This window comes from Oncorhynchus mykiss, chromosome 18, assembly GCF_057628025.1.
Source record: "Oncorhynchus mykiss isolate SJ-2025 chromosome 18, ASM5762802v1, whole genome shotgun sequence".
In the NCBI taxonomy this organism is placed as follows: domain Eukaryota; kingdom Metazoa; phylum Chordata; class Actinopteri; order Salmoniformes; family Salmonidae; genus Oncorhynchus; species Oncorhynchus mykiss.
This window is the reverse complement of record NC_143039.1, coordinates 26,967,366-26,978,623: the sequence shown is the minus strand read 5'-3', so window position 1 is coordinate 26,978,623 and position 11,258 is coordinate 26,967,366. Positions and strand designations below refer to the sequence as shown.

Below are 11,258 nucleotides of genomic sequence, written 5' to 3'. Positions count from 1 at the left end.
TTACTTTTATTTACTGTACTGTGCTGTCCAAACTTGTGAAACAGAGTCTATGATTGGTTCAGATTTGGACTGACCAAATTTAACTACTTTTCAAATGTCCATGGACGTCCGGTGTTGGTTGGTGCTCAGTGGGTGACAGGGCTGGTTACAGTGAATTGAAAGAGGGGGCTCATGGGTAGGTGTCATTAAGAACCGGGAGCTGTGACATTAACTGGAGAGAGAAGAGAGAGGGAGAGGTTGTCCAGATTCTCACACTCTTGCTTTGACCACCAGGTGACAGAAAGAGAAAGTAAACAGTTATGAGCTGAACTTAACAGTATGTCAGCGGAAGAAAGGACAGTTTGTGGCTACTATGAATTCCCATTGTAGCTATTTCAGTCATTCTGTTCCAGATTTGGCAACAGAATGATGCACTTTAAATAACTTCATAAATTGTATAATATACAGTGCCTTGCGAAAGTATTCGGCCCCCTTGAACTTTGCGACCTTTTGCCACATTTCAGGCTTCAAACATAAAGATATAAAACTGTATTTTTTTGTGAAGAATCAACAACAAGTGGGACACAATCATGAAGTGGAACGACATTTATTGGATATTTCAAACTTTTTTAACAAATCAAAAACTGAAAAATTGGGCGTGCAAAATTATTCAGCCCCTTTACTTTCAGTGCAGCAAACTCTCTCCAGAAGTTCAGTGAGGATCTCTGAATGATCCAATGTTGACCTAAATGACTAATGATGATAAATACAATCCACCTGTGTGTAATCAAGTCTCCGTATAAATGCACCTGCACTGTGATAGTCTCAGAGGTCCGTTAAAAGCGCAGAGAGCATCATGAAGAACAAGGAACACACCAGGCAGGTCCGAGATACTGTTGTGAAGAAGTTTAAAGCCGGATTTGGATACAAAAAGATTTCCCAAGCTTTAAACATCCCAAGGAGCACTGTGCAAGCGATAATATTGAAACGGGAGGAGTATCAGACCACTGCAAATCTACCAAGACCTGGCCGTCCCTCTAAACTTTCAGCTCATACAAGGAGAAGACTGATCAGAGATGCAGCCAAGAGGCCCATGATCACTCTGGATGAACTGTAGAGATCTACAGCTGAGGTGGGAGACTCTGTCCATAGGACAACAATCAGTCGTATATTGCACAAATCTGGCCTTTATGGAAGAGTGGCAAGAAGAAAGCCATTTCTTAAAGATATCCATAAAAAGTGTTGTTTAAAGTTTGCCACAAGCCACCTGGGAGACACACCAAACATGTGGAAGAAGGTGCTCTGGTCAGATGAAACCAAAATTGAAATTTTTGGCAAGAATGCAAAACGTTATGTTTGGCGTAAAAGCAACACAGCTGAACACACCATCCCCACTGTCAAACATGGTGGTGGCAGCATCATGGTTTGGGCCTGCTTTTATTCAGCAGGGACAGGGAAGATGGTTAAAATTGAAGGGAAGATGGATGGAGCCAAATACAGGACCATTCTGGAAGAAAACCTGATGGAGTCTGCAAAAGACCTGAGACTGGGACGGAGATTTGTCTTCCAAAAAGACAATGATCTAAAACATAAAGCAAAATCTACAATGGAATGGTTAAAAAAATAAACATATCCAGGTGTTAGAATGGCCAAGTCAAAGTTCAGACCTGAATCCAATCGAGAATCTGTGGAAAGAACTGAAAACTGCTGTTCACAAATGCTCTCCATCCAACCTCACTGAGCTCGAGCTGTTTTGCAAGGAGGAATGGGAAAAAATGTCAGTCTCTCGATGTGCAAAACTGATAGAGACATACCCCAAGCGACTTACAGCTGTAATCGCAGCAAAAGGTGGCGCTACAAAGTATTAACTTAAGGGGGCTGAATAATTTTGCACGCCCAATTTTTCAGTTTTTGATTTGTTAAAAAAGTTTGAAATATCCAATAAATGTTGTTCCACTTCATGATTGTGTCCCACTTGTTGTTGATTCTTCACAAAAAAATACAGTTTTATATCTTTATGTTTGAAGCCTGAAATGTGGCAAAAGGTCGCAAAGTTCAAGGGGGCCGAATACTTTCGCAAGGCACTGTATATATATTTTTAAAGTTGGGTTTTTGGTAACAGAATGCCAAGACATTAGGCAATATTTCTTAAACTTACAGAAGGGAAATCGTTTCTGCAAGTCTAAATGTTGATATTAGTTGGCAGGGGTCTTTACTTCAACATTATTGTTTGGATGTACAGTTCCAGTCAAAAAGGTTTGGACACACCTACTTATTCAAGGTTTTCTCTTTATTTTTGACTATTTTCTACATTGTAGAATAATAGTGAAGACATCAAAACTATGAAACAACCCATATGGAATCATGTAGTAACCAAAAAATGTTAAACAAAATACATTTTATATTCTTCAAAGTAGCACCCTTTGCCTTGATGACAGCTTTGCACACTCTTGGCATTCTCTTAACCAACTTCATGAGGTAGTCATCTGGAATGCATTTCAATTAACAGGTGTGCCTTGTTTCAGGTTAATTTGTGGAATTTATTTCCTTCTTAATGCGTTTGAGTAAATCAGGTGTGTTGTGACAAGGTATGGGGGTGTACAGAAGATAGCCCTATTTGTTAAAAGACCATGTTCATATTATGGCAAGAACAGCTCAAATAAGCAAAGAGAAACGATAGTCCATCATTACTTTAAAAACATGACGGTCAGTATATCCGGAAAATGTCAAGAACTTTGAAAGTTTCTTCAGGGGCAGTCACAAAAACCATCAAGCGCTATGATGAAACTGGCTCTCATGAGGACCGCCACAGGAAAGGAAGACCCAGAGTTACCTCTGCTGCAGAGGATACGTTCATTACATCCTCAGAAATTGCAGCCCAAAGAAATGCTTCAGAGTTCAAGTAACAGACACATCTCAACAACTTTTCAGAGGAGACTGCATGAATCAGACCTTCATGGTCGAATTGCTGCAAAGAAACCACTACTAAAGGACATAATAAGAAGACACTTGCTTTGGCCCAAGAAACACAAGCAACGGACATTAGATCGGTGGAATCTGTACTTTGGTCTGATGAGTCCAAATTGGAAATGTTTGGTTACTCTGAGACGCATAGTAGGTGAATGGATGATCTCCGCATGTGTGGTTCCAACCGTAAAGCATGGAGGAGGAGGTGTGATGGTATTTTGCTAGTGACACAGTCTGTGATTTATTTAGAATTCAAGGCACACTTAACCAGCATGGCTACAACAGCATTCTGCAGCGATACCCCATCCCATCTGTTTTTTTTCCTTGTGGGACTATCTTTTGTTTTTCAACAGGACAATGACCCCAGGCTGTGTAAGGGCTATTTGACCAAGAATGATGGAGGGCTGCATCAGATGACTTGGCCTCCACAATGATGGAGGGCTGCATCAGATGACTTGGCCTCCACAATCACCCGACCTCAACCAATTGAGATGGTTTGGGATGAGTTGGACCGTAGAGTGAAGGAAAAGCAGCCAAAAAGTGATCAGCATATGAGGGAACTCCCTCAAGACTGTTGAAAAAGCATTCCACATGAAGCTAGTTGAGAGAATACCAAGAGTGTGCAAAGCTGTCATCAAGGCAAAGGGTGGCTATTTTGAAGAATCTAAAATATATTTTGATATGTTTTACACTATTTTGGTTACTACATGATTCTATATGTGTTATTTCAGTTTGTCTTCACTATTATTCTACAATGTAGAAAATAGTAAAAGTAAAGAAAAACCCTTGAATGAGTAAGTGTGTCCAAACTTGACTGGTACTGTATTTAAGACCCCTTTTTCTTCTGTTTGACCAGAAATCAAAGCCTTGGCTTATTCCAAATTTTAGGATGGAAAAATGGTCGAAAAATGTATATATTGGGAGAGCACCAGCGAATACACACTGTAGAGAAACCGTACTACTGCATTGATTGCGGGAAGAGTTTTGCTCTTGAAAAAACATTTAAGTGTCACAAGCAAGCACACAAGTTCAAACTCTCTGGATAAAGAGCAGCCTATCCTTGCTCAGAATGTGGAAATACTTTTTCTCGTTCATGTGATGACTCATGTGAGAAGGGTGCATAATAAAGAGAGACCTTTCCAGTGCTCCTGCTGTGGAAAAATATTTTTCCAAAATAACTCTCACAATACACATGAGAATGCAACTGGAGAGAAACCGTACCACTGATCAGAATGTGGACAAAGCTTCTCCCAAATGAACGACAGAAAACACCACCAGAAGAGGCAACACTCTGGAGAGGAGACTTGATCTCTGTACTACAGTATGGAAGGCACAGTCAGAGACACTCAATAAGAAAGGACTACAACAAAATACAATATTGTAATATTGTCTTTATTCCAGGTTTATTTTGGTAAAATCCTTGAAATATCTTGTTTCAACAGTAAAGTTTATTTCACAAATGACTGCAGTTTTTTGTTGTTGTCATCATCACCCTCCTAGTTTCTACCCTGCATAAATGGTATTTGTTAACCCTTCCCTGCACCAAAAGAATCCCATAAGGCCATCCAACCTAATAGTGTAGTTAATATATGGACTTGTCTATTAGAATAAAAGTCTCACTGGACAATTAATATTAGGGATGTGATCATCACAGTAAAGAAATCATTTACATGCCAAGATTATGGAATCTTTTGGGAAATCCACACAACAAAACCCAATGTCTTTCACTATTCAGACTCATACACATTTGACTCAAGTTATTTGATATCCAAGTTATTGAGATTGTAGCATCATGGCATGTAATCCTCATTTCTTACTTCTGAAAGTGCGATCAGAAGATTTGCGTTAGCTACTGACACAGTTGTGCTTTTTGAAGTGTCTTGAATCAGAAAAGCCTTTTCCACATCTCTTGCAGGAGTATGGCCTGACTCCTGTGTGCACTTGCATGTGGGTTTTGACATGATTGGCTTGTCTGAATCGTGTCCCACAGACATCACAGCTGAAAGGCTTCTCTCCCGTGTGGACTCGCTCATGCCTTTTAAGATTACCGATAAATCCGAAAGTCTTCCCACAATCACTGCACTTGTGTGGTTTCTCACCTGTATGGATCAGCTCATGTATCTTAAGAGATTGTTTTGTAATAAATCTCTTTCCACAACAACCACAAGCATTGGGCTTCTCTCCAGTGTGTAATTTCTGGTGATAGTCAAAAGTAACTTTATGGAGAAAAGTCTTTCCGCATGTGGAACAAGTGTATATGTTTTCTCCTGTGTGAATTCTTCCATGTGTTTTTAGAGAACCGATGGAGCTGAAGCCCTTCAAACATATCTCACAGCTGAAGGGTTTTGGTTGGTCGGTTTGTTTTTGTTGGTTGGCCTTGTTCTTTCTGGTTCTTGAGTGCCCCTCTCCATCAGCCACGTGTGATAGCTTGTGAATTCTCAGTTGATAATTGTAAAGGTAAGTCTTTCCACAAACGTCACACATAAATGGCTTTAATGCCCCATGAACTAGCATGTGAGCTTTTAAGTTGGTGGACTGAATGAATGTCTTTCCACACGCCTCACATGTGTGCGGCCTCTTCTTCGTGTGGATTCGATGGTGTCTCGTAAGGTTCTCCTTAAAGCTGAAAGTAGCTTGACATATTTCACATCTAAATGGCTTCTCCCCTGTGTGAACTACCTGGTGCTCCTGCAATTCGACGGGACGCCAGAAGGTCTTGTCACACTGGGAGCATGGGTGTGGCCGTTCTGTACGTTCTGTATGTACAGATCTAATATGCGTTTTCAGGTTTTGAGATATACTGAAATTCTTTCCACATGTAGTACAGCTGTATGGTTTCTCACCTGTGTGAACTCGCTGGTGTACGTCAAGCATGTACTTTGATGCGAAACCTCGTCCACAAGTGAGGCAGGTGAACGGTTTCACCTCTGCATGAACAAACTCATGTGATTTCAGATTTGTCTTACTACGGAACTTCTTTCCGCAAACTTTGCAACTGAAAGGTTTCTCTTTTGAGTGAGTTTGCATGTGTTGAGTCAGCATACAGTTCAGGCGGAAGGTTTTCGCACAAATGTCACACTTAAAGGGCCCCTTCGGTTTATTGTGAACTGCTATATGGCGTTTCAACAGACAGTTCGCGTGGAAGGTCTTCTCACATATGTCACACTTGAAGGGTTTCCTCGGCTTGGAAATGCTCTGCTGTATTCCGTGGCTGTTTTCTGTGGATTCTGTGCCATTAGCAGTACGGCTGCTTGTTTCTCTTGCATGACTGCCTCTCCCGCTGCCTGTTTCCTCTGGAACAACAGCTCTCATAGGTTCACCCTTGAATTCAGTGTCTCTAAATGAGGGCTTTGTATTCAGTCCACGTGAGTCTCCCACAGAGAGAAGAAGAGAAGAAGTCTCTGTCGGTTTACTGTAAGCCTCTGCAGCACCTACAGATGAGAGGAATATACAGGCATTATGCTACTGGTTTGACAGCCATCTTTCAATACAATCCAAAATTGTACCAGCAACAACTATACGGCTGTGTCCCAAATGGCACCCCTATATAGTGAATAGGGTGAAGGGCTCGACTTACAGGGCTGCCCACTGGTTCAGGGAGGTTTTGGAAACCCTCCGGGCCAGTCAATCATCCATATTATATAATAATGATGCCAATAATTTTCAATCTAGGCTAATTGATTAAAAAATATATATATATATATATTTTTTTTTAAGTCGAGCCCTTCACCCTATTCACGCGAGAGCGTGCAGCTTTCAAACAACTGGTTGTGGAGCAGCTCACAGAAGAGCGGTAGGCATAGGAAAGCAGTAGAAAATACATTTCAAGTTATGATATCTAGCCTACCAGTGAATGTGAAGGCAAGAATTGGTGGATATGCATACCTGGTATTTAAAATGTTTGGTCTGAAGTCTTGACTGAATGGTCCGAAATGGACAGATACAATTTTTAAAAATGTATTGAATTTAATTTTAAAAATGTGTTTAATTGCACTAGTTTCTCATAATTCATGAAAAGAAAAGAATGCATCAGTGATTTGTATTTCCTGGAACTTTCTGAAGAAGTAATGCCTGTATGTTCTTTTGCCAGTTAGCATGCCGAAACTGTCCTTTAAAGGCTTTCCCAAAAAACATTCCCAACTAAATGTTGACTACAAAGTAGGCCTACCTGGCAGAATGATATCATGATGATTTGTATCAATCAGGTGGGCATTTGTTTAGCAAACTTTGCAATCACATGCACACCACAGGATGCACACTATACATTATACAGTAGGCTACAGAAACACCGCTTGCCAAACACAAAGGTCTCTTGCCAGGGTGCACAATTGAATTAAAGGGAAACTACACCCTCCCACTATAAAATATCAAATAAAAAATAAATCTGAGACCTCAAAAGTGGTCTATTGTTGTGGTTTAAGCATAGTTGTGTACTTGGAACATCCAGTTTTGTTTCTTTGGGATATTACCTTCAATGAGTGACGTTTTAGTTCCTGATTTCACCTCACTCCTCTCCTTCACAGGGTCGGTGCTAGAGCCTGTATTTCTCGCAGTAGTCTGGAATAGAGGAAAGTCATTAATTTAATATAAAACAGACATTTGTCAGATTTGCTAAAATCATACACAGAAGATGATCAGAAGTTACAAGAACATACCTCTTCCCGTACGATGACAGTGTTTACTTGACTGACATCTCCCATGCTGAGCAATGCTGAGGCCACTGTGTTTGTCTTCACATTGTTAACAGGCATCATTGGGAGATCTTAAATAACAAGCAAATAAAACTTTACATTTCCTTTGCGTTGAACGACATTGTGCTGTTGTGCATCACATCCCTTTACAAACAGGTGGAAGACAAACTATCAGTACAAGCAAACCATACAAACAAGCTTTCCTTTGCTATATTCAATAGACAGTGATGAGTTGCTGGGCCCACACTCACCAACTGGCTTAATTTTAAAGATCGTTCCATTGTGCAGAATATGGGTTGGTCTTTTCAGTTCTTCTCGCCCCTCACCCTTCTCAACCATCGCCTTCAGATCTTTATCCATCTGCTCCACCTTGATCTTCAGCTTCTCATTTTCATTTTGTAAAGCCGCAGAGACCTCTAGGAATAGTCTACAGATTTTACGAACAGCCTCCTTTGTCAAAAGGTGCATAATGGTGCCAACCTGTTTCTAGAGAGAGATTGAAGTATATTAGAACGAAGCCAACAAAGTTACACTAAATTTTTTATTTTTTTACTTTGCTACTTTCCTTAGTTATACTTCACTGGCCCAGATACTAGACTTTAAATACGACAAACATGTGTGAAACAGACAGGTGCATGTGCAAAGTGAGAACATAACATGTAAAACATTTTTGATTTTGGGAGGGGTTAGCATCTAACAACTGGATTTAATACTTTATTGTGCACTGTTCGTCACTACAAACCCTGGTTCGATCCTAGGCTGTATCACAACCGACCATGATTGGGAGTCCCGCACAATTGGCCCAACGTTGTCCAGGTTAGGGTTTGACTGGGGTAGGCCATCATTGTAAATAAGAATTTATTCTTAACTTACTGGCCTAGTTAAATAAAGGTTCATTAAAAAATGTGTTATTTCATAGTTTTGATTTATTCACTATTATCCTACAATGTAGAAAATAAATAAAATCAAATTTTATTTGTCACATACACATGGTTAGCAGATGTTAATGCGAGTGTAGCGAAATGCTTGTGCTTCTAGTTCCGACAATGCAGTAATAACCAACGAGTAATCTAGCTAACAATTCCAAAACTACTACCTTATACACACAAGTGTAAAGGGATAAAGAATATGTACATAAATAGTACAAATAAAGAAAAACCCTGGAATGAGTCCAAACTTTTGACTGGTACTGTATGTTCGTTACAACTAGAAGGAGAGAATTCCTTCTAAACTTAATGTTATGGCTTGGTTGATGGCTGACCCATTGGTCTGACCAGGTAATGCCAAGGGGTGTATTCATTAGTCGCAGACCGTAGCAACAAACGGTTTGTAATGGAAATGGTTTACCACCAGCAGTCGTGCAACAAAAACAACAGTTTCGATTGATCAAATTTGGGTAGGTCCCTCCCCGTTTGGTTATATTTGCTTCGGTTTGGCTCCTAGAGTAAACGATTTCCGACATGCTGCCGCTATGTCTTGGCCAATAGAGCGTTTGAAGTGAATCTGGGAAAAACAATATCCCTACGTTAAAATTTCAAATTAGTCAACAATGCCACGATGTGTGGATATGGATATAGCCAGCACCAATTCAAGGGATGTGGGAAGACATTTCATATGTTGTATCTAATTTATTTGTGTAGAAAATGTACTTTTTGGTTCATTTTGACAGCTTGTGGTACTGTGCAACCGCAGCAACGCATGTACGCAAATGTCTGCTTATACTAGCTGGCTTACAAAACGATAACCCATTGTTGTGGATGTTATTAAGCATGGATGAAGTGGTGATACATGTATCAAATTTAACTGCTGTTCTTATGGATTTTCTAATAGGCCTTTCACAACTGTTGAACAAATATTGTGCATTGACAATGAATGTAGTTTACATTAGCAGCCACCTAGTACTACATATACAAAAAGGCCACCACTGAACCCAGAGATTTTAACAGTCTGAGTGAACCCACTCCTAGGTTTATTGTACTAAGATACATTTACATCAGATGTAACTTAAACTGGTTAGCAATATTGAAAACATTATGGGATCATGCATTAACTACTCCAGCTTTACATTATAGTCATCAACGCTGTTTCTTTGTCCTGTAGAGAGGCGAGGTACATGTTTTCATTTCAACAGCTACATGTTGTGGAAGATAAATACGTCTTTTTTTTTCTCCATTACAGACACTGTAATACATACGTCTAAAAAAAACAATACATAGTATTGTATGAACTGAAGAGAAGCCAATAATTCCTCAATAACAATTTAAAATATAAAAACATGATTTTTAAAATTATTTTTAAATATGTATAGTTCTTATGTTGCACTCCCCAATAAATAAATCGTTCAATGAATGTATATGTCCTTGAAACATTACATTGAAATACTGTATCATAATGGCGGACGGTGACTTCAGAACAGCACCCACTATAATATACTATTGGGCGGGACTAACCTGAATTTGTCCAATAAAAACTAGTTTTAGTCGCAAAACGTTTTCCGTTTGGAAAAATTGTAACCCCGGTTATAAGAATGATAGTCAATATTTTGCCACGGTCTTGGTCTAATGACCAACAAGATCCAAACTAACACTTGCTTATTAAACAATGACAATCTTTGTAACAACGTTGCTCACCTTTTTTCCCAGGTTACTTGGTATTGGCGCCGCGATTGATTCGTTGTCCAAAAACAGTTGGCTAATTTCTGCTACTGCCGTCTCAACGATAAAAGTCATAATCGACGTTGTTTCTTTCTCGAAAATATTGCGACTGTTAAGGCTAGACATGTTGTCCCTGTTAAGTAACTTCATGCAGTAACTTTATGCAGACATTTGGCTTCGTAATCTAGCTAACGTTAGCTACTAGCTATAATCGTACACAATCGTCGCGCGACCTTTTTTTTCGTAAATCCTTAATTAACAAAAAACCGTCTTCTGTGTGGATTCAACGGATAAACACGATACCAGTTGTCCTGTGTAAAGTTGTTTAATAAGCTTTAGCGTTTTGTAGGACAATGCTATCTGACGTGACCACGATAACAACGCGTGTGTCATGAACAACATTATTTGCGTGAGCAACACTAGTGGAATCGGCGGTTCGCCTTCAAAATAAAAGCCCTCCATTGAAACTGATAATTGTGAAAACATGCCACAATTGGACTAGATAATGCTTAATAAGGTTGGAATGTTGTCATATAAATTCGTCGAAAGATTCATTTTATTACATTTAAATCGCACTGTGGGTGTATTATAATTCAGAACTTCATTGGGGTGGCAGGTAACCTAGTGATTAGAGTGTTTGACTAGTAACCGAAAGGTTGCAAGATTGAATCCCCGAGCTGACAAATCTGTCGTTCTGCCCCGGAACAAGGAAGTTCCTAGGCTGTTGTTGAAAATAACAGTTTGTCCTTAACTGACTTGCCTAGAATATAATGGAATATAACTAGGAAAAGAGAAGATGGTTTTTGATAGACAGTGAGCGGGAATCAGAGGTTGGGGGCATAATTATATGCATAGCCTAGCCTATGAAATGGGGTACCAGCCTACTCTCTCTCAGTGACCCCTAGAGAAAACAACTATGTGAAGTTTACACAGATATTAGCGTCGTAGCTCTTTTTGCAGGACTTTG

At 39.7% G+C, this 11,258-nt stretch overlaps 1 protein-coding gene across 1 annotated transcript; it reads right to left on the bottom strand.

The window, feature by feature from the left end:
- Nucleotides 1-4,320: 4,320 nt before the first annotated feature.
- LOC110495753 (uncharacterized) lies at nt 4,321-10,735 on the bottom strand. The gene is made up of 5 exons (XM_021571161.3): nt 10,268-10,735; nt 7,889-8,123; nt 7,602-7,708; nt 7,416-7,503; nt 4,321-6,377 (listed from the first exon to the last, which is right to left on the bottom strand). Exons 1-5 carry the CDS (start codon nt 10,439-10,441, stop codon nt 4,792-4,794), a joined length of 2,190 nt encoding a protein of 729 aa, XP_021426836.2. The 5' UTR covers nt 10,442-10,735; the 3' UTR covers nt 4,321-4,791.
- Nucleotides 10,736-11,258: the final 523 nt, after the last annotated feature.